This window comes from Rhinopithecus bieti, unplaced genomic scaffold, assembly GCF_001698545.2.
Source record: "Rhinopithecus bieti isolate Rb0 unplaced genomic scaffold, ASM169854v2 scaffold_3856, whole genome shotgun sequence".
Taxonomy (NCBI): Eukaryota; Metazoa; Chordata; class Mammalia; order Primates; family Cercopithecidae; genus Rhinopithecus; species Rhinopithecus bieti.
Window position 1 is genome coordinate 303,440 of NW_016804410.1, and position 23,347 is coordinate 326,786.

Consider the following 23,347-nt stretch of genomic DNA (forward strand, 5'->3'; position numbering starts at 1 on the left):
GGTGGGGTGGGGTGGGGAGGGGGTTGGCGGCTAACCAATCCGACACCCGCCAGCAGGCTGAAGAGAGGGGCTTCCCAAAAGGAAAACTTTCCCAAACCTGGGGGATGGGAAGAGAAGACAAAAGGAGCGCTTCTGGCTCCCTTTCCCACTTCCCGGCCGCCCGCCCCAGCCCTCGGCCTCGGCTGCGCGACCCGGGCGGAGGATCCCGGTCGCAGGCCGAGGCGAGAGCCAGGCGGAAGGGGCGCGAGCGGGCTGCCCCTCTCCCTGCCTTGCTGTCCGCCGCTGACGTAGCCTGCGAAGTTTGGGGAGGGAGGAGCTCGGGCAGCCCGAGCTGGTGGCGGCGCGCGCTGGGGAGGGCCGGCCGGGGCGGCGAGAGAGGAAGCTCCTTGGGGCGCTACGGCGTTGGCACCAGTCTCTAGAAAAGAAGTCAGCTCTGGTTCGGAGAAGCAGCGGCTGGCGTGGGCCGCCCGGGGAATGGGCGCCCTCGTGACCTAGTGTCGCGGGGCAAAAAGGGTCTTGCCGGCCTCGCTAGTGCAGGGGCGGATCTGGGCTCCCGAGCGCGGCGGGGGAGCCTTGGGAGCCGCCGCAGCAGGGGGCACAACCGGAACCGGCCTGAGCGCCCGGGACCATGAACGGGGAGGCCATCTGCAGCGCCCTGCCCACCATTCCCTACCACAAGCTCGCCGACCTGCGCTACTTGAGCCGCGGCGCCTCGGGCACTGTGTCGTCCGCCCGCCATGCAGACTGGCGCGTCCAGGTGGCGGTGAAGCACCTGCACATCCACACCCCGCTGCTCGACAGGTAGGCAGCCAATGGGCTTCCCGGGAAGAGCCCCCAACTATCCTGCATCCCCTCAAGCCCCCAGACAAGCGGGCTCTAGAGCCCAAATGGCAGTGACGGCTTGGGGCCGGCCCCACCTCGTCACCGCTAGGCAGCCCTTCAAGCTTGGGAGGTAGGGAGCACCGACCCTTCAAGCTCTGGCACGGTAGGGAGCACGGGCTTCTCTGGAGATGCAGCAGTTGCATTCCTCCACGCATCTCTCCATTTCCCTTTCTCTCCTTCCCTCTTACTCCTAAGCGTTCTCTCTCCGTACTCCAAAAATCAGCAATCACTGCTTAACTCTAAAACGCCGGGTTTATTGAAATTGGTGTGTGTTTATATATAGTGGTTGTGGGTTTTGCTTGCTTTGTTTTTTCCTTATTTTTGAAATCGGGCTGTAGGGCTGCACTGTCCAGTAGGTAGCCCTTAGCCACAGGTGAGTACTGAGCACTTGAAATGTGCCCGTCCGAATTGAAATGTGACCTAAGTGTAAAATACCAAAGTTTGAATGCTTAGTGTTTATTTTTAAAAACTTGTAATATTTTATTAATATTTGTTTATTATATACTGAAATAATAATATTTTTGATATCTTGGGTTAAATATAAGATTAAAATTCATTTTAATGTGTTTTTTTACTTTATGTGGCCATGAGAAAATTTTAAATTGTATGTGGTGGTTTTCACATTATATGTTTATTGGACAGAGCTGCTTTAGAATCTAGGATGTTTTGCTTTTTATTGTTTTTGTTTTGTTTGTGGTTTATTATGTGTTGTCAGGAACGTTTTATATCAAACTCAATATAATTCAGTTTCTCCCACTCTGTTTCTCTCACGGGAAGATTAAGTAGAGGAAATGTGTGCTATTTTTGCCACAATAAATTGAACCAAAAGACTGTTAAATGGCCAGAAATTGTAAATGGCTTTCACTTACTGGTTTGTACAGGTTTTAAGGGAAGGTTAGCATTAGTTTCTGTTTTCAGAAGAACATTACAACCGCGTGCCATAGACCTGTAACTGTGTATTAGTCAATGGGTCTGGTCACTAGTCTTGCGTATTTTACTTCCTACAGGGATTTAACTAGGCCCAGCATTCAGTTCTTAGTGAGTTAACATCCATGATTACAACATTTTCTTCTCCTCCTCCTATATCTAATGTGAAAATACATCATCACAGATGCCTGATTGGCCAGAAGCTGTGAGTATGCAGTATCAGATAAATGCCTCAGCTTCTGCCCTGCCAAAGTTACTGGATTTTCACCTACCTGTGACTTTTCTTCATTGTCTCTCACTGTCAGGCTTGGATGGCCTAAATGGCACAGGAGATCTGGGACACCTCTAGAGCTTGTTTCCACTTCTTTTCTATCATAATCCAGATTCAGTGATATACAAGGTGTGGTGTCTGTTTACTCTGGGCCTTATATTCTGTGGAGCAAGTGCTGGGCAAGTGTGTATATGTGTCCGTAGTCAACTTTTAAAGGTGGTGGTTGGTTAGAAAGGATGGGTATATGTTAGAACCAGTTATGCGAACACTGTATGGAAATGTAGCACTGATGGACCCAATAGGTATTGAAAAGCCAATTGATCCTCCCACTTTGGGTGCTGCTTCTCAGGATTTTAGTTTATCTAAGCTTTGTACAGTTTGGGGACCAAGAAGTGAAGAGGGAGTTTCTTTCCCATACTCATGAACAATTTTCATAGTCTAAAATTCTTCACTGAATTGGGTAGGAAATTAATTCTGTCTTCGAGGAAGCCATAAGACCAGTGAAACACTCGGGCATTACTGCATTGCATTCTTTTTTCCAATGTGTTACTTAAGATCTTATCATTGCAGTATTTATGTAGTCTGAGCATTAGACGAGTCTATATGCAGTTGACTCACTGGTGTCTCTTTCCTCACTTATAAAATAGGAATAATAAATACATGTGTGTCTCGGGCTATGGAGAACAATGTTTGCATTGTTCTTTGGGATGACCTGAAAGAAAAATAAGTTTATGCAATGTTACATGCCCTTATTTTAATGATTGGTGAATCAGTCTCCATAACCTGACTTCTGTCCGATAAGTGGACCTTCCCCAACAATCTTCCCACCCCTTATGAGTAATTAATCCAATTGGTTGATCAAATACCCTGTAGATGACATAACTGTTTTGATTAAATTTTTGAGTTAATTTTGGTGATGTGACTATAGAAGCTGTAATTTACGCCTTTATTTTCAAAATATAAAATCAATTTTAAAATCTTTTGGCTTTTAAAAAAAATTTCCTACTCACTCAATCTTGCCAAAAATCTATCTTCAAGAACTGTCCTACTATATTCTTTGATCAAGCAGTAGGGTAGAAAGAATGCAGGCTTTAATGTCCCATAATTGCAATTCAAATCTGATGCCAACCCTGCCACTTATTAGTGCGACCATTAGAAAAGTATTAATTTTCCTGAGCCTCAGTGCCCTCATTTATGAAGTGGAGATAATGAAACTATGTTTAGAGGGTGATCTTAGGATGCTAGTGCACGTAAAGTGACTGACGTGTAATAGGGTCACAGTGGAAAGAAGAATGTCTCTTAATGGGAGGAGGAAAGAGTGTGTGAAGTATCACTGAGACTTCTGCAGCATGCACTCTCTGTTGTTCTTAGTATCCAGGAATCTTCAGGGTCATCCTCTGTTGTTGGCCCAAATCTCTTGGGGCAAATACAGAACTATTTCCATCTAGGGAATAAACGTTTAATTGAAATGGGTCTCACAAACTGATATAATTGGTTTCCTAGCAGTTGGAGTATTAAGTGATTGAAGAGATTAAGTGACAGAGAATGAGAGAAGCTTTTCACTTTATGCCTTCTGGTTACTCTTGAATTTTAAGACATATAAATATATGACCTATTCAAAAAATAAAAGACCAAGATTCTTTTGCTTTGTTTTTTTGTTTGTTTTTAAAAGCAGTCCATCTTAGTCTGGTCTAGAATGTCTGTTGCTATTCATATTTCAACAGCCATTCATTCAGAGCTTGAGAGGTGTAAGAACTAACTTACCATCATTACTTACCTAATAGGCTTCTCCTGGAAACATTTCTATTTCTGTCATTGCTGCAACCAACATCCAGTCACCCAGGGTAAAAAAAAAAATGACATCTCCCATTCCTTTTCATTTTTTGTTTAACCCCCTACAGTCAGTCACCACAACCCGGGCATTCTATTCACTTAGTGTTTTTCTTTCCATTTCCACTGCTACCTTTGTAGTTTTAAGTTCACGTCTTAACTGGTATTAAAATCTCCTAACACCTGATTTTCAAACTCTACCACTTTCTACTAATCCTACATCTTGTTGCCAAATTAATCATCTTAAAATTTTATTCTACTGTCATTCCCTGACTCAGAAACTTTCAGTCACACCAGGTACGTTGGCACACCCCTGTAGTCCCAGCTACTCAAGAGGCAGAGTAGGGAGGGCCAGTCTGGGCAACACAGCAAGATCTGGTCTGTTAAAAAAAAAAAAAAAGTTTCCAGCCTGTATTCTGTATGTAAAAAAAAACCGTCAAATAAACAAACCATCAGTCACAATTTAGTGACTGCTAAATGAAGTTTCACCACCCTAACCAGGCTTTAAGACTGAGAAATGGCCCTAACCTGTCTTATTCACCTTCACTCCTTTTATATTACATATCCTGATCTGCATTAAACAATTCAAAATTTCCCAAATTTAGCCTTCCCTTTAACTTCCTTGAATTCATTTGATACCTACCTATTTGAACATCTAATACATTACTATGTCCAGGGCACTGTTCCAAGTGCTAGGCATATACAGGTTAAAAAGAAAGCACATCCCCTCCTCAAGTGGAGGCCTCATTTGTCTTAGATACCCTCCAGTGTTTAAATTCTGTTCAGTCTTATGGTACAGCTGGGATCAAAATCCTACTTTTCTGAAGATTGTAAACGACTCTCCTAACCTCAAATGTACTCTCTCTTCTCTGATTTCCCAATAGCTTCCTTTTATTTTCTCTTTTGGTGGCATTTATTACATTCTGCCTTATATTTTTATTTTACATAAAGATTTCTGGGCAACTCAAAGGCAAAGACTATATCTTTTTAATTTATATATTTTCCATAATGCTGAGCATCATTCTTTATCCATAATAAAAGTTAAATGTGGCCAGGCAAGGTGGCTCACACCTGTAATCCCAGCACTTTGGGAGGCTGAAACTGGAAAGTCACTTGAGCCCAGGAGTTTGAGGCCAGCCTGAGCAACATAGTGAGACCTTGTCTCTACAAAAATAAAAAAATAAAAAAATAGGCATGGTTGCATGCCTGTGGGGCTTGCTGGCTGCTGGGGAGGCTAAGGTGGGAGGATGGCTTAAATCCAGGAGTTTGAGGCTGTAGTGAGCAGTGATCACACCACTGCACTCTAGCCTGGGTGACAAAGAAAAATAGAAAAAAAAATAGTTAAATATATATTTGTTTTATATATGCATAAGCAAATGAACCTGGGAGCCAGTTACCCCAGCAGTCTATTAATATTATTAAGCATTTACCTGTTCTCAGTGTTCTTTTCCTGAGTTCTGGTATATAATTTATAATTATTATTGACTTTTATGCAGCTATTAAATCTATAACATTTAAATGTTTTAATATTCAGGATATTTGGAAAATGTTTATATGGTATGCAACCATAAAATTTAATATAATATTCTGATAAAACATGTTCATTTGAATACAATGTAAACTTAATATAATTAGTTCAAGCACCAATTATTCTAACCTAGATAGACTTTATAAATTTAATACTATGTTCTTTCCCTTTCCTAGGAAAAGTACAATAATAATAACCTGTGTTTAGCACTTTTACCTGTCAGTGGCTTATAGAAGTTATTTTGGTCTCTAAACAGACTTGTGGAATATATAGGGTAGGTATTATTTGTATTTTAAATATGATGAAACTAAGGTGCAGAGAAGTTGCATAATTTACATGAGGTCACGTAGTTAATTAATGAAAAAAATCCAGGCTTAATCTTATAGGCATGATAATTGTATATTTTGTATTACTTGAAGTAATTATGCATTTTCTTCTCTTAGTGAAAGAAAGGATGTCTTAAGAGAAGCTGAAATTTTACACAAAGCTAGATTTAGTTACATTCTCCCAATTTTGGGAATTTGCAATGAGCCTGAATTTTTGGGAATAGTTACTGAATACATGCCAAATGGATCATTAAATGAACTCCTACATAGGGTAAGTATTACACATTTTTAGTGGCCATAATTGCCATTTTACTATTCAAACTATATTTTACTTTGATTTTATATTTGATCAGATTATTTAGGGTTATATAGATGAATCAAAGAATAATGAAAAATTATCACAGGGATAAAATTTTACCTTTTGTGATATTTTTGTGTTGATTAAAACACTGTGGATTCAGGCCCTGTACTCTAGATTATTTTGCCTGAGTTACCATTCCTAACATTTATACCAAATTCTAGTATTTATATGCATATTACGTGGGTAGAAATGGAAAAGATAAACTCTGCACACTGTAAAGTCCACTGTTAAGTGATATTTTATTTTATATTAATAGCAATTTCAAATTCAAATTTAATGTTACTAATACCAGTTTATGAAGTTCTGAATTAGCAGGCCAGATATTAATAAATTATCTGAATACCAGATACATTAGCTTTTCTAATAATAGACAGTGGTATGAGCCATTTACCTTTTTTCCCAAGGTACCAATCACTCTCTCTTTGTGAATCCCATGAGTAAACAAATTCAGGGGTCCTCATTCTCAAAATATATGTATTCATTATTAATATTATCATGAGTCTGTAGTTTCAGTAAATCTTTTTAAACCACTTGGTCCATTTTGTGAGGGTTGGCTTAATTAAAACTGTAATAATCTATAAAATCCAATCAATGGATACTCCTAAATGATAGTGTAACACAATGCCCTGTAAGTGGCCAAGGGAAAGTGGGTGCCACTGTCAGTCAGTCATAGAGTAACTTCCTCTCTGTTTCAGAATACATCACATTCTATTCATGACTTGTGATCATTTGAAACAAGGATGGAATAAGTAACTGGTGTCAGTCTGTAAGATTTGTATAACTACCACAGCAACCAAGATACAAATATTAATAAATCACAATTTCTCTTTTATTTTTGTTGAGAAATGAATATAAGTAGAAATCTAACATTTTCTTCCCACACCCCAGCAGATACTCTGGCACCCAAATTTGCAGCTCACTGGACATTCTACAGCCTCCTCCGGGGGATTGCTAACTCCTGAAAAAAAATCATAAAATATAGAGTGAGCACTTCTCTGCCTTGTCTCTGTGATCACAAGCCTCCATATTACATTATGCTGCAGAGAGGCCTGGTAACTGCTTTAAACTGCGTAATTTTCAGAAAAAGTTACCTTCTTTATAGATTAAAAGATTCAGTTTCTCTAGGGGACAGGGCTCTGTGTGTACCAGAGAAAGTATGTTCCACATTAGTCTTTTGTGTTTCATTTGGTTTCCTGTATTGCATTATTTAGGGTGGGATTTATCTTGACGTGCCCTCCCCTAGCCTTACAAAATTCATTGAAAAAACTCAAGATGTATCATAAACAGTCTAAAATATTTTGAACCACTCCCCCTGCCAGATTGATCACTGAACTATAAGCTGACGCATTTGCAGAAAAACTTCTCAAGATCAGTTTTGTACTTTCAGTAGAAGCAGTCTTTTTCACAGCATTTAAAAAAATGTGGCATGGTGCCTGGTGATTCATTGTTCATCTTCCCAAATTGCCTGACCTTCTGAAGTATGTTCATTCTCCTGGGAAGCTACATTAACTTTTGTGTTCAGAAAACATTTATTTTAAGAAAGCTCAGATGGATGTTGAGTACTATGAAAAATAAAACGTTATGTTTTAAATGTGTCTATACTGTATAGTTTTAGAAACAAAAATGATTGTCCCCTTCCACAAAACAAATCAAAAGGGTAATTTTATAAGCTGGAATGCAGATAAATTAATTATATGATTAAATGTATGATAAATTAGTGCTTAGTCAATAAATATGGTCATAATTTATAACTGATGCAATGATTATAATAATAAAGTCTGATTTTATATTAATAAAATTAAAATAAAAATTTTGAATGCATGGCTTGGTATTTACTAGAAATAAATTGTGTGTAATTTTGTGTGTATTTGTGTGCACTCAAATTACCTGATTAAGACATAGAATGGGGAGGCGGATGTGGGTGTAAAGTATATGACTTTGGCTATGTATAGACACAAAATAATTGAGATCTGTGTCAGTTGAAGAAAGACCCAAAACCATGTAGTTGCATGACCAATATAAACTAAAAGGAAGTACTGATGCTATAAAGTTATCATAATTTTCTCTAGAAAGTGAGGAAAGTAAGACACATAAATGTTAAACCCTATCAAATTGATGCTATTTTATAAAAATGTGCATATGTTTTAACCTTAGTTTATACTGTATTTCCTCATGGAATATTTAACTTCTAAGTGTGAAACGTAGTGAAATTTGGACTAATTTTGTTTTGTTTCTTTTCACATATATATGAAGAAAACTGAATATCCTGATGTTGCTTGGCCATTGAGATTTCGCATTCTGCATGAAATTGCCCTTGGTGTAAATTACCTGCACAATATGACTCCTCCTTTACTTCATCATGACTTGAAGACTCAAAATATCCTATTGGACAATGAATTTCATGTTAAGGTAATTACTTTTTTAAAAAGTTTATCTGTTTCCTTATCCTTATAGTTTTAAAAAATACTTTTTAGTTATTTCTTCGACCTAGACTCTTTCATATCTCTCCTTAGAGATAGGGACCAATGAATAGTAATTTCCGTAGCCCCTAATTTCTATCTTCTATTCTCCTTCTTACTACTGCAGTTAGGAAGCTATTCCTAGACAGAGAGAGAATTACAATATAAAATACAAAGCCATTATGTTTCTTCATTGAATTGTCAAGATCACCTTTTTTGTTTTATTTTTTATTTTAAAATTATTATATGTTTATAGGAAGATGCAAAGGTAATAAAGAGGTTTCATGTATCCGTCACCTGGTTTCCTGCATTGTTATGTCACACATAATTATGGTATAATTTTAAGACCAGGAATTTGACATTACTACAATGCGTGTACATAGTACCATTACTTTATCACATGTATAGATTTGTGTAACCACAACAATCAAGGTACAGCACTTCTCATAACATCACCACAAAGATACCACTCATGCTACCTCACCCACTTCCTCTCTACCACAATCTGTACCTCTAACAACCACTAATCTGCTTTCCATCTCTTTAATTTTGTCATTTTGAAAATGCTATATAAGTGGAATCATATAGTATGTGATATTTTGAGATTGGCTCTGTTCACATCACATAATGCTCTTGAGATCCATCTAAGTTGTGCTCGTAACAATAGTTGTTTTTTATTGATAAATAGTATTCCACAGTATAAATGTACCACAGTTAACCATTCAGGAATATTTTGGTTCTTTCCAGTTTGGGGTAATTATTTACAGAGCTGCTGTGAACAAAGCTATATAGGTTTATGAGTGAACATTAAGTCTTCATTACTCTGTGATAAATGCCCAAGAATACAAATGCTGGGTCATATGGTAAGGGTGTGTTTAGTTTTTTGTTTGTTTGTTTGTTTGTTTTGATACAGAGTCTCGCTCTGTCGCCCAGGCTGGAGTGCAGTGGCCGGATCTCAGCTCACTGCCAGCTCCACCTCCCAGGTTTACGCCATTCTCCTGCCTCAGCCTCCCGAGTAGCTGGGACTACAGGCGCCCACCACCACGCCTGGCTAGTTTTTTGTATTTTTTTAGTAGAGACAGAGTTTCACAGTGTTAGCCAGGATGGTCTCGATCTCCTGACGTCGTGATCCACCCGTCTTGGCCTCCCAAAGTGCTAGGATTGCAGGCTTGAGCCACGGAGCCCGGTCAGTGTGTTTAGTTTTTAAAGAAAGTATCCAACTATTTTCCAGAGTGGCTGTACCATTTTACATTCCACCAGCAATGTGTGAGAGATCCAGCTATTCCACATCCCCTCCAGCATTTGTTATTATCACTGTTTTCTGTTTAACTGTTCTAATAGATGCATAGTGATATCTCATCTTGTATTAATTTGCATTTTCCTAACTGCTAATGATATTGAACACCTTTTTATATGCTAATTTGCCACCCATACGTGGCTTTCAGTGAAATGTCTCTTCATGTCTTAAACTCATTTTCTAAAGGGAGTCCTTGGTTTTCTTACTGTTGAGTTTTGAGAGTTCTGTATATGTTACAGTGGTAGTTCATCAGATATGTAGTTTGCAAATATTTTCTCCCAGTTATAGTTTATCTTTTCATCGTTTTAACAGGGACTTTCACAAAGCAAAAATTTTAATTTTGATGAAGTTCATTTTTTTTCTTTTATGGATCATGCTTTTGCTGTCATCTCCAAGCACTTTTCACCAAGTTCTACTTACTGAAGATTTTCTTTTTTGTTTTCTTCTATACGTTTTATAATTTTATGTTACATATGTAATCTGTGATCCACCTTGAATTCATTTTTGTGTAAGATGCAGGACTTAAGTGCTGAAGACGCTGGCTATTGTGATTTCACAGCTGTTCTATATCTAACTGAGTATAAATAAAAGTAGTTTTGAGTATTAATACTAAATGTAACTCACCATCTTTTTATATATCATTTTGCTATACTTCTTTTAATAACATATGTAATCAGAAAATTATTGTAAATATAAAAAACGTTCAAAGACATCAGTAATAGAGAAGTTGAAACAACAGGGAAATTAAAATGAGAAATGTGAGAAAAAATAAGTGGGAAAAAGTTTTATTGAAGACACTCCTCTCCCTAGAAGAAAGTGGTAGGGGAAGAGAGAGAGAAGCAAGCTGCTGCCTCAGTATTGCTAAGAAAAAAAGAGACTCATCTATTGCATCAATTATAGAACCATCAAGTAGAAGTACCTTAATGGACACTTAGTTCTCTGAGCCCTCACTGCAACAATCCCTGTCTCCCAAAACAGTTATCCTGTAACAGGGAGTCTTAACATCCTAATTGAATAATTGTGACATTTTCTTAAATGATCAACCAAATTTCCTTCCTGGAGTGCTTCCACCCATTGATCCTACTTCAACTTTTTGTGATAAACAGAATAAATCCAATTTCGTTACTTCAACAGGACAGCCCTTTCAATATTTGAAGATAGCTATGAACTGTCTCCCAATCCCTCACATACAAGTGCATTTTATCCATCTCCCTGATAAATAACCTTAGTTCCTTCAATTCATTTTCTTATTGCATGGATTTTAATCCTTGGTGCTGTGTAGATGCATCTGTTTGTTTAAATCTCTCTTAAATGTGGATCGTCAGCACTGAACACAATACTATTTTTGGTGTGGTTTGATGAATGTAGAATTTAGTGAAAGTGTCATTTCCTTGGCTCTAAATACTTAATAGTTCCTTAATAATTCATCAGCTTTCCGGGGGTAGTCATTATCACATAGTTCAAATTGGGCTTAGTGTCAACAAAAAACCCATAGAGGTTCTTTTTCCCACATATTGTTGCTTAAGCCACCTCTTCTTATGTACTTTACAGAATACTTTCTAGATATGATCTGATTTTATCTTGTTAGATTGGAGCAATTGCTTCAGTCTCTTAAGACCTTTTCAAATGTTATTTCTGTAATCCAAAGGTTTTACGTTTCTCTCCAAGTTTTGTGTGATGCTCAAATTTAATTAGCTAGTTTTTTGTATCTTTAAGTCATGATTAAATATGAACCAGTACAGAGCTCAAATCAGAGCTGTATCACATGGCCATAAGAACCTTCATCTGGGTCAATATCTGTCCTTTTGTTAATCTGTGCTTTTGGAGAAGACTCATTCAGTTTGCCTGGAATACTCCTGAAAGTGCTGTTCTACAGCCCATATTTCTTCGTTCTGTCCTTAAAAATTTTATGAAAGTCTTTGCTTAACTGCTTTTCTCAGCTATTCTCATGACTTACTCTGTCATCTTCTCCATCCTCATTTTCAGAGTGGCTTTCTCTCACTACCCGCCTAGTTCCTCTCTATTCTTTTACTCTGATTTATGCTTTCTCCATTATATTTTGCACCATCTGACATAATATTTTTTATAAATCTATTTATTGACCATCTCCCCTGGTTAGAATGTATGCTCCGTGAAGACAGAAATTTAGTCACTTCATTAACTGCCACATAGCCAGCATATGCCATAAAGAAATATTCAATAATTATTTGCTGACTGAACAAATGTGCAAATTCCTGATCTTCTGTATATACCAGATGGGCCTACTAACTTAGAAGTCTAATATGTTTTTATTAAAGTGCATTAAAATATTTTATAATATACAAACCATTTATACATTTACTCTTTGACAGTATTACTGCTGTCAAGAAAGGAAACCAGGCCAGGAGCGGTGGCTCATGCCTGTAGTCCCAGTACTTTGGGAGGCCGATGCGGGTGGATCACGAGGTCAGGAGTTCAAGACCATCCTGGCTAACACGGTGAAACCCCATCTCTACTAAAAAATACAAAAAGAATTAGTCGGGCGTGGTGGCGGGTGCCTGTAGTCCCAGCTACTCAGGAGGCTGAGGGAGGAGAATAGCATGAACCCAGGAGGCAGAGCTTGCAGTGAACGGATATCACGCCACTGCACTCCAGCATAGGCGACAGAGCGAGATCCGTCTCAAAAAAAAAAAAAGAAACCAAATTGGTCATTCCTTTACTTAATGAATGTTTATGAAGCAACTACTATGTGCTGGGCATTGTGCCAAGCACTTGGGATGTATTACCCAAGATCAGAAATTGACTACTGTTCTGATATAATTTGTTTTTTGAGAATTTTTGCTGGTCCTTTCATTTTCTATATACTTAGAAAATACCCCTTTTATAAACTTTTGAAATTTTAAGCCAGGTGCTATGGTTTGAATGTGCCCCCTCCAAAATTCATACGTTGCCAATGTGACAGTGAAGAGGTAGGGCCTTTAAGGGGTAATTAGGCCATGAGGGAGGGCTTTTCCATCCCTCCTGAATGAGATTAAGAACCAAAAAAAAAAAAAAAAAAAAAAGGCTTCATGCGGCTTTCAGGCAGCTTGCCTTTCTGCCTTCTGCCATTTGAGGAGGCCACAAGTAGGTGCTCACCAGACCAAATGTCAGTGGCTGGATCTTGAATCTCCCAGCCTCCAGAACTGTGAGAACAAATTTATCTTCTTTGTAAATCACCCAGTCTGTGGTATTCTGTTATAGCAGCACAAAAGGACTAAGACAGAAATTGGTACAAGAAAAGTAAGGAGTTTCTGTAACAACCATCTAAAAATGTGGAGGTAGCTTTGGAACTACATAATGACATATAGGCTGAAATCATTTTTGAAGTGGATGCCAGAGAAAACCTAGATTGCCATGAAGGGAGCATTAAGGGCAATTCTATTGAGGGCTTTGAAGTGAAGAGAGGGGCTGTAGAGAAACCTTCATTCTTTTAGAGATTACTTGAGTGGTCATCGAGAGAATCTTGCTGGACATATGGACAGTAAAGACTATTCTGACAAAAAGTCTCAGATGGAAAGGAAGAACATAGTATTAGAAACTGGAAGACAAGTCATCCTTGTTGTAAAGTGGCTAAGAACTTACCTGAACGATGTCTGTGTCCTGCGACTTTGTGGAAGACAGAACTTAACATTGAACTAGGATATTTGGCAGAAGAAATTTCCAAGCAACAAAGTGTTCAGAATGCTGGGTGGCATCTGTTAACTGCTTATAGTAAAATGCAAGAAGTAGAAATGACTTAAAGGTGAAATTTATAATCAAATGGGAGTTAGAATATAAAGATTTGGCCGGGCGCGGTGGCTCAAGCCTGTAATCCCAGCACTTTGGGAGCCTGAGACGGACGGATCACGAGTCAGAGATCGAGACCATCCTGGCTAACATGGTGAAACCCCGTCCTACTAAAAGAATACAAAAAAACTAGCCGGGCGAGGTGCTGCGCCTTAGTCCCAGCTCTGGGGAGCGAGGCAGGAAGAATGGCATGAAACCCGGGAGGGCGGAGCTTGCAGTGAGGCTGAGATCCGGCCACTTGACTCCAGCCGGCGACAGGCGAGGACTCCGTCTCAAAAAAAAAGAAGAATATAAAGATTTGGAAAATTCTCAGACTGACTATGTAAAGAATAAAAAATTCTTTTAGGAGAGAAAACAAAGAGTGTGGCAAAGTAACTGGTTGATGAAGAAATTAGCATGGATGGAGGGAAGATAGGTGCTACTCATCAAGACAATGGGAGAATGACCCCAGAGGCATTTCAGAGATATTCAAGGCTGCCATGCTTATCATCACAGGGCCAGAGTGTGTGTTCCTTGGTTATTCCAGTTGTGGTTCAAACAGATCCAGATGTGGCTCATGTCACTGCTCCAGAGGGCAGTATGCCTTCGTGGCAACCATGTGGTGCTAATTCTGCAGGCATGCAAAGTGCAAAAGCTGTGGAGGCATGGCTTTCTCCACCTAGATTTTAAAGAGTGCCTTGGAAAAGCTCAGGGCCCAGGCAGAGATCTGCTTCAGGGTGGATCCTTCACAGAGTCCCCACTATAAGGCAGTGCTTAGTGGAGCTAAGGTAACAGGGCTACCCCTAGAACCTCAGACCTGTAGAGCCACCGGTGTGCAGCACCAGCCTGGGAAAACCAAAGCATGTGACTTGAATATGTAAGAAATGAAGCGTGGACTGTATCTAGCAAAGCCATAGGGGCAGGGCTGCCCAAGGCCTTGGGGTTCCACCTCACCCCAGTGTGTCCAGACGGTAGTACATGGAGTCAAAGAAGATTATCCTCAAGCCTTAAGACTCAGTGTTGTTTCCTCTGTTGTGTTTTAGACTGACTTGGGACCTGTTACTCCCTTTTTCTTTCCTGTTTCTTCCTTTTGGAATGGGAACAGCTATCCTGTGCTTGTCCTACTATTTTATTTTGTAAGCACATAACTTACTTGATTTCGCAGGCTCACAGCTAGAAAGGAATTTGCCTCAGGATGAATTTCACCTTGAATCTCACCCATATGATGTTTAGATGAGACTTTGGACTTAGGCTTTGAAGTTGATACTAGAACAAGTTGAGACTTTTGGGGGCTATTGGGCTGGAACAAATGTATTTTGTATATAACAAGGACATGAATTTTAGGGGGGGGCACACGCAGAATGCTGTGATTTGAATGTGTCCCCTCTAAACTTCAGATGTTGGCAATGTGATACTATTAACAGATGGGACCCTTAAGAGGTGATTAAGCCGTTAGGGCTTCTCCTTTATAAATGAGATTAAGGCCCTTAAAAAAGAGAGATTTCATGCAGTGTTGGAGGACTGAAACACCAGGGTTTAAGGATAGGCTCCTACAAATATGTCAGACTTATTCTTAGCTTCCTAGGTTGCCTACTTTAGAATACTCCATATATTTCTATAGGTTGCAAATGTTGATTTGCAAAGTCAACATTTTTTTCCCCTTTTTAAAAAATCAGACTGACATTCACTTTTCTGATATCCTATAATACCTCTCCATTTTGTCCCACAAAGAACACTAATAACACTGAGGAGGTATTTGCAAATTATCTGAATAATTTGAAATATATAGTTGTATAACTTTTCAACCTCTTTAGACTTCATTTTCTTCATCTCAGACCAGAAACTATTCTTGATAGAGATAACAAAAGCAAAGTAATAATGACCTCTACTTTCTTTTTCATCCATCAGTAGTATATACTTGGTCCTTTTCTGTGAATTCAATTTTTAAAATCTTGATTATTTTTATTTTTTTTTCTTAAATTTACTCTTTTATTATAGCAAATGAATGGAAGATTCATTTATTCTACCCCTCCTTTTTGGGGATGGAGGCCATAATTTTTTTTGTCTCAAATTCATCTAAATGCTAATAAAAATTACGTATTTTGTTAAAATCAGTAAAAAATATAGGAGGTAAACAATGGAAACAAATGATGTACTGCATGGAGCTCATTTCACTCTGCTGAATTCTAAATTATGCAGTAAAATGTTCTAAGTAATTTAAATGTCTTTAAGGATTTCCCATACTCCCTTGTCAATTAAATATTATTTCTGTTCTTACATTTTGTCTTATGTTTTTTTAAAATAAAGTAAAAAATAAGGAAGCTTTTAAATATTTAGTTATAAGATACTGTATAATATGTGCACAAGATTTACAACTGAAGCAAAACTGTACAGGACATATCAAAGGCACAGAATATTGTCACTGATAATTCTTTAGACACCTATTATATTGGATATAAATATGCTTTATATGCAATTATACTGTTTCTATGAAATACTTCATTTAGTGATCAGCATAAAATTGTGTAATAATTATCTTTGCAATTTTGAGATTTTGCTTATTTCGTAATTTAAGAATGTTACCTTTAGGGCATTATGAATACAACTGTATAAACCAGAATTATAAACAATGACCAGTGACAACTGCATGAGATGTGAGTAGACTTGGCAACTCTGTGAGATGTAGAAAGCACATGGTACCAAGCTATATGTCATGAAAAGGTGTGCAAGGTACACACTCATTGAGAATAACAGACAAAAAATGTCTCTCTTTAATTTTCAAAAATTAGTTTCTCTTTTGAAATTTGTAATGTTATATTAAACTTTAAGTCAGTATGTATTGCTTCTAGAGTTATTTGGCTCAGCACTATGAAATTTAATTTTGTAAAAAGTTGGTGGAATATATAGAAATAAAATATTAAAATATATTACATTTTCTCTGGTTTGATATCTAAATACGGTGAATATACACAAAGATAGTTGACTTTTGGACTTTTTAAAGAGGAAATTTCTTAATTCAATTATTTGCTCTTTTCCCTTACAGATTGCAGATTTTGGTTTATCAAAATGGCGCATGATGTCCCTCTCACAATCACGAAGTAGCAAATCTGCACCAGAAGGAGGGACAATTATTTATATGCCACCTGAAAACTATGAACCTGGACAAAAATCAAGGGCCAGTATCAAGCACGATATATATAGGTATAATAAGGTTGCTTTTTCTCAGAGTTAACCTTGTCTCAGACACAAAATTCGTCAACCAGAATTTTGAAGCTAAATTTTATTTTATTTTTTTTTTTCTGAGACGGAGTCTCGCTCTGTCGCCCAGGCTGGAGTGCAGTGGCCGGATCTCAGCTCACTGCAAGCTCCGCCTCCCGGGTTCATGCCATTCTCCTGCCTCAGCCTCCCGAGTAGCTGGGACTATAGGCGCCCGCCACCTCACCCGGCTAATTTTTTTTTTTTTTTGTATTTTAGTACAGACGGGGTTTCACCGTGTTAGCCAGGATGGTCTCGATCTCCTGACCTCGTGATCTGCCCGTCTCGGCCTCCCAAAGTGCTGGGATTACAGGGTTGAGCCACCGCGCCCGGCCTAAACTGTGATTTTTATTCTTCTCTCATAATTGTGGTGAAAATAAACTTGAGGCCATGGTGATTAATATTTTTCAAATTAAAGAAATTTAATGATTTGCTTAAGAAACTTTTACATCCTTTAAGAAATTTTAAAGCATCTTTTCTTATCCTATCAATTTATAATATAATAGTTAAGGATTTTTATCATATGTGACTTGGAAATGCAGAGGGAAACAGTGGTTCCTAACATTTTAGCTTTAAGTTTCTCAACTATTCAACCTTTCAGCTTTTGATATCTATACATCTTTTTAGGTAAATAGACCAACTCTTAATCATACTGGGGATGTTTCTATTTAAAGAATCCCTAATATTTGTATATGTGTGAATTTTTTATACAACAAATCAATGGATTTGATAAGATCATATTTCATATTTCAGATGCATATTACTTATAATCTCATAATGCAGTAATAAGCATAACACATTGTTCTTGACACTGGTTATTTAACCAGAGTAAAAGGAAGATGATTATTTACATAAGTTTAAGAGATGGGGACATTCACCTCATGTATAAGTTACTCTTATCTCTTTTAATATACTAATGAATGCAAAAGCACACTCTCTAAATTTGCTATGAACACATTTTATAGTCCTTTAAATGGCTTTTTGCCATCTTTAATAAATAACCTGTTAATGAATCATTTTAGGAACGAATGCCATATCTCTACCAGAAAACTATATATTTAATTAAATTGCATATTCCTTTTCTTCAAAAGCAATATTTCTTCAAAAGAAATAACAAAAATTTTAATTTTTGTTATTTCTCATTAAATCCAAAGCCAGCCAATCCATTTTAGTGGCTGCACTAAAACAATTAATATAGTGTCTTTACATTCACATTGTATGAATATAAAAAATTGTCCTTTTATATTTTGATTTCTGATATTTTTAATTCATTTTGAATGATATACTGAGGGGAAGGGAAATGTATTTATAGCTTCCTAAGGTAAAGATCATGTTCTGCTCAACAATTCTTAAAAACTGGTTTGATTCTATAAAAATGGGCCAATTTAAATCTACCAGTCATTCATTTTGTGAATTTTCCCTTTATGTTCAATTTCAGTATTCACTGTCGGGGAAATATGAGGAAATATTATTCCTTTATTTGGGTAGGAATTCCCTCTGTACTCCTCACTCTCCCTGTAACAGAAGGTGTTGGTAGTAATAAATTCTATGTGTCCATTTTGAACGCATGGTTAATGTTGGGGTGTGGCAAAATTCTTATATCCTATTTAACCATTTATTCCAATTATAAACTCTATGCAGGTTAACCCTGTAATGTCAAGAAGATAGTGCTGAGAGCAGAAAAAAAGGCAGTAGAATAGAGCTCCATGAGACAATTTTTTTCTTGCTCTTTGTGAAAAGTAATATCATTTAATTAAAGGGCATAGCTTATCTGAGTGTTCAAGAATTATTCCTAGTATTAAATCATCCACAAAAAGTTAATCTTGCATGTAACGTTAAACTTTTATTATAGTAATTTCCTAATTTTTTAACTTAAAATTGATTTTCTTTCAAAACTAGATGAGCATTTGTCATCTTCATTGTATACAGTAATTCTTTGCTGCCTTATCATTTTCAAAAATGGTATCTTCACAGTCAGCTTTTAAAAGTAGTGCTATTTTAGTTTATTAGGTAGAGTTCATTTAAAATATATAACATGTATGTTCTTATGTTAAACAGCTATGCAGTTATCACATGGGAAGTGTTATCCAGAAAACAGCCTTTTGAAGGTAAGTATGTTTTGACTTTTTTATGCTCAATAACATCATGTTAGTAGGTCACTCTCAGAACTATCTAAAAATCATATTATTTTAAATCTGCTTATTCATTTTGTGGAAAACACACGAAACCAACAATTTATCAATTGTGAATGCATCACATACTGCAAAATATACTGGGTTAAGGATCCAGTTGTGAGTCTGCTATATACTGGAAGATGTACTGTATTAAGGATCAGAAAAACCCAGATTTTAATTCTTGTTCTGACAGTAATTAACTCTGTGATCAAGTCACAAAATCTCTTGAGTCCTCATTTTTGTCACCTGCATAGTAAGAATTTTAAATTATTATTTCCAAGTTCTAGTCTAGCTGTAAAATTATTTATATGATAATTTAATTACTGTTCCCTCTATAAAGACTAGCAAATATTGAAGACTAATCTGTCCTTTTTATTCCCTGAAAATATTGTTTATTTCTTTATTTTGAGGTTTGTGTAGGTCAGCTTGTTGTGTAACAGAAAACAACCTTGGAATCTCTGTAGCTTATGAAATAAACATTTATTTCTCATTCACATTAAATATTAGTTGCTGTAGCCCTTCTTAGTTTGGCTAGGTTTTGCTCAGCTGTGCTTTACAAATACTCTCTTTACCAAATCCAATCATATGGCCAAGCCCAGAATTAATAAGATCAGGATATAAACTCCTTCCATAGGAATAGACAAGTCTGGCAATGGTTTGGGGTATATATATTTCTTTTACAGAAAGGGGGGTACAACATTATTCCTAAACTTTTAATATTCACTTATTTTCTGTTAGTTAGTTTTAGATGTAAGTAATATGCTGAATCATAATATATTTCTAATGAATGCAATCTATTTGTTTTGACAGATGTCACCAATCCTTTGCAGATAATGTATAGTGTGTCACAAGGACATCGACCTGTTATTAATGAAGAAAGTTTGCCATATGATATACCTCACCGAGCACATATGATCTCTCTAATAGAAAGTGGATGGGCACAAAATCCAGATGAAAGACCATCTTTCTTAAGTGAGTATATAGTTTTAACGTGGACTCTTTGAATTACAGAATTAGTTACTATACTGTGAATAAAATATTTCTTGAAAAATTGTGCAAATTAGATGACTAGCCAGAAGTTGTTTAAATTATTTTCCGACTTATCATAGCATTTATATATGAGTAACTCCTTCTAGAGCAGAACTGAGAATTCCTAACAAAAAAGAGAAATCGTGTGATAGGAGTAACAATTTCCTTCATATATTTAACAAATATATCTTGAACCCCTACCATGCGCTATGTACCTACTGGAGTAAGCCCTGGGAACAGAGTAGTAAAGAAGACAAACTTTCTGTAGCTAGTTCACATTCTAGTTGAGAAGGCAAAGTGAAAACAAATAAGCAAGATACAGATTGTGACAGTCTTATTAGGAAATAAGCAAGGTAATAGACTAATTAAGGGAGGGAAACAAAGGCCTTTATTTAGGAGCAAATATTTGAGCTGAGATTTGAAGCTTGAAAAAGAGCCAGTCATTCAAATGCTGAAGAAAAAGTATTCAACCAAACAAAACAGCAAGCCTAAAGGCTCTGAGCCTAGAAGAGAAAAAGTTTTATATTCTCAAGAAACAGTGAGAAGGCCTGTGTAGCTAGAATGTAGTGGGCAAGGAAAGGAATTAGATGATATTGGAGAGGTAAGAGAGAGGCTATTGGCCATCATTAAAAGGCTAGATTTTTATTCCAAGTGCAGTGGAAAGCCATTAAAGTATGTTTTGCAGGGAAGTGACATGATCTGATAAGAAGTATAGGTGAAATTCTTACTGCTGTATGGAAAGTTGATTGGAGAAAGGCAAAAGTAGAAGCAAAGAGGCTAGGAAAGAAACTTTCAGGAATTTTCTAATTGAGGTGGAAATTCTGAAGATAGAAGAGTTACAGAATTAAGATAGTATTTCAGAGGTAGAATGGATCAGACGTCCAAATGTAAATGTAGGAGAAAATCTTCATGACCTAGGGTTAGGCAGAATCTTTAAATATGACATCAAAATAAATAGAATTCATTTAAAATTTATAATCAGACTTTGAAAACATTGGAAACTTTTGCACTTCAAAAGGTCCTATTGAGAAAAGAGAAAGCCAGGCATTTAGTGTCCACGACTTTAGTCCCAGTTACTTAGGAGGCTGAGGCAGAAGAATCACTTGAGCCCAGGAGTTTGAGGATGTATAATAATAGTGCACTGTGATCGTGCCTGTGAAAAGCTACTGTACTCCAACCTGGGCAACATAGCAAGACCTCATTTCCAAAAAAGAAAAAAAAAGCAGAACCACAGACTGGGAGAACATATTTGCATAACATATATCTGCTAAAGGGCTTGATTCTGGAATATATAAAAAACCCTGACAAGTCAATAATAGGACAGATAGCCCTATTTTAAAATGAGTAAATGATCTGAATTTCACCAAGGGAGATATACAAATAGCTAAAAAGCACATAAAATGATGCTCAATATTATTAGTCATTTGGAAATGCAAATTAAAACTGCAATGAGTTACCACTTTATACCCACAAAAATAGCTATAATTAAAGACAGAAAATAACAAGTGTTGACAGTAATGTGGCAAAACCAAAATCCTTATACATTGTTAGTGGGAATATAAAATGATGCTGCCTCTTTGGAAAACAGTTTGGCAGTTTCTTAAAAATGAAAGATAAATTTACCATACAACCAAGCAATCCACTAACAGGTAACCCAAGATAAATGAAAACATTTGTTCACACAGAGGCTTGTATGTGATTAGTGATAGGAGCATTGTTTATAACAGCCAGCAAGTAGAAACAGTCATAATTACTGCTGCTACTACTACAACAATACATGAATCTGTTGTTCCAGGAAGAGTCCAGGATCCTAATATAAAATTGAACATCACTAACATATTGGTAGTCTGGACTGGTTCATCTAAGAAGGTAATGTAGATAGCAAAGAGGGACCCATAGTAGAGCTCTGAAGCATTCCAGCACTTAGAAATTGAGAAGAGCAAGAAGAAAAAGAGACTGAGGAAGAGAGGACGGTAGAGAGTATAGTCTTTGTGTCTTGGAAGTCAAGGAGGGGTATAGTCAGACATGTCTAATCTGCCAGGAGGCCAGATGAGACAAGCAGGATTTTCCAACATTGTCATCACCAGTAATCCAAACAAATGGAGTTTTAATAGAGATATGAAAACAGAAGACTGATGTACATTTAAAAAAAAAAAAAAAAAGAAAGACGTGAAGCCAAATTTGGACAATTCCAGGAAGATGTTTGGCTCTGAACAGAAGCAGAAAAAAATGAGGTGATAGCTAAAGGATGATATGGGGTCAAAATTTTTTCCTATGGACAGGCACAGTGGCCCATGCCTGTAATCCCAGCACTTTAGGAGACCAAGGCAGCGGGATCACTTGAGTTCTGGAGTTCGAGACCAGCCTAGGCAGCACAGCAAGACCTTGTCTCAACTAAAAAAAAAAAATTAAAACATTAGCCAGACATGATGCGTTGTCTGTAATCCCAGCTACTTGGGAGACTGAGGCAGGAGGATTGCTTGAGCCCAAAATGTTGAGGCTGCAGTGAGTTACGATCGTACCACTGCACTTGCACTCCAGCCTAGGTGACAAGCAAAATGCTATTTCTTAAAAAAAAAAAAAAAAAAAAATCCTGGAGAAAGGTAAGAAACAGTAATAGAATATGTGTTTGATGGTCAAATGATCCAGTGGAGAGTCAGAGATTGTCAGTGCAAGAGCTGAGAGAGAGTATCAGAAACAGAATGCTGGAGAGGTGGAGGAAATGGTATTCAGAATGCAAGTGATACTGTTTACATTTGTATGAGTATGTGGACACTTTTTTCTACTGTAAGAGAAATGAGGTTGGAGAGATGGATACAAGTACAAGAAGTTTGTAGATCTGGTTGTAGGACCCTGAAGGAATTCCCTCTCATGGCTTCTATTTTCTCAGTGTAGTGTGAGAGCAGATGATGAGCTAGCTGAAAGGAAAGATGAAGGATGGGATGTAAGAGGTTGAAAAGGGGAAGATAAAATACAATGCTCTTACCCCTGCTTTCCCTTTCTAAGTTCCGAATATATTGAGAAAAAGATGAGGAAGAAAGACAGATGGTGGTCAAAATATCAGTTTCATTACTGATAAAGCTAATTGGAGAATGTACCTTTAGATCTGCAGCCAAATGGGCTTAGTAGCATTTTACCCCTATAGTTGATAGCTTTACCAGCCCACCACAGGCCCCACCCTGCTTCTACATAGGGAAGCAGAAAATGTATGCATTCTTTAGGCAA

General features: G+C 37.3%; 1 protein-coding gene across 2 annotated transcripts in view; it reads left to right on the forward strand.

The window, feature by feature from the left end:
• Positions 1–28: 28 nt before the first annotated feature.
• RIPK2 (receptor interacting serine/threonine kinase 2) overlaps positions 29–23,347 on the forward strand; it is a 39,192-nt gene continuing 15,873 nt past the window's right edge. The window contains exons 1-7 of one of the 2 annotated variants that reach the window (XM_017867906.1): positions 714–801; positions 5,615–5,712; positions 5,882–6,035; positions 8,379–8,534; positions 16,708–16,865; positions 18,978–19,027; positions 19,904–20,065. In XM_017867906.1, coding sequence (XP_017723395.1) covers positions 6,000–6,035; positions 8,379–8,534; positions 16,708–16,865; positions 18,978–19,027; positions 19,904–20,065 — 562 coding nt within the window. In that variant the 5' untranslated portion in view covers positions 714–801; positions 5,615–5,712; positions 5,882–5,999. Of the gene's footprint in view, positions 802–5,614; positions 5,713–5,881; positions 6,036–8,378; positions 8,535–16,707; positions 16,866–18,977; positions 19,028–19,903; positions 20,066–23,347 lie in introns of both variants that reach the window. The other variant, XM_017867904.1, reaches the window with a different exon arrangement.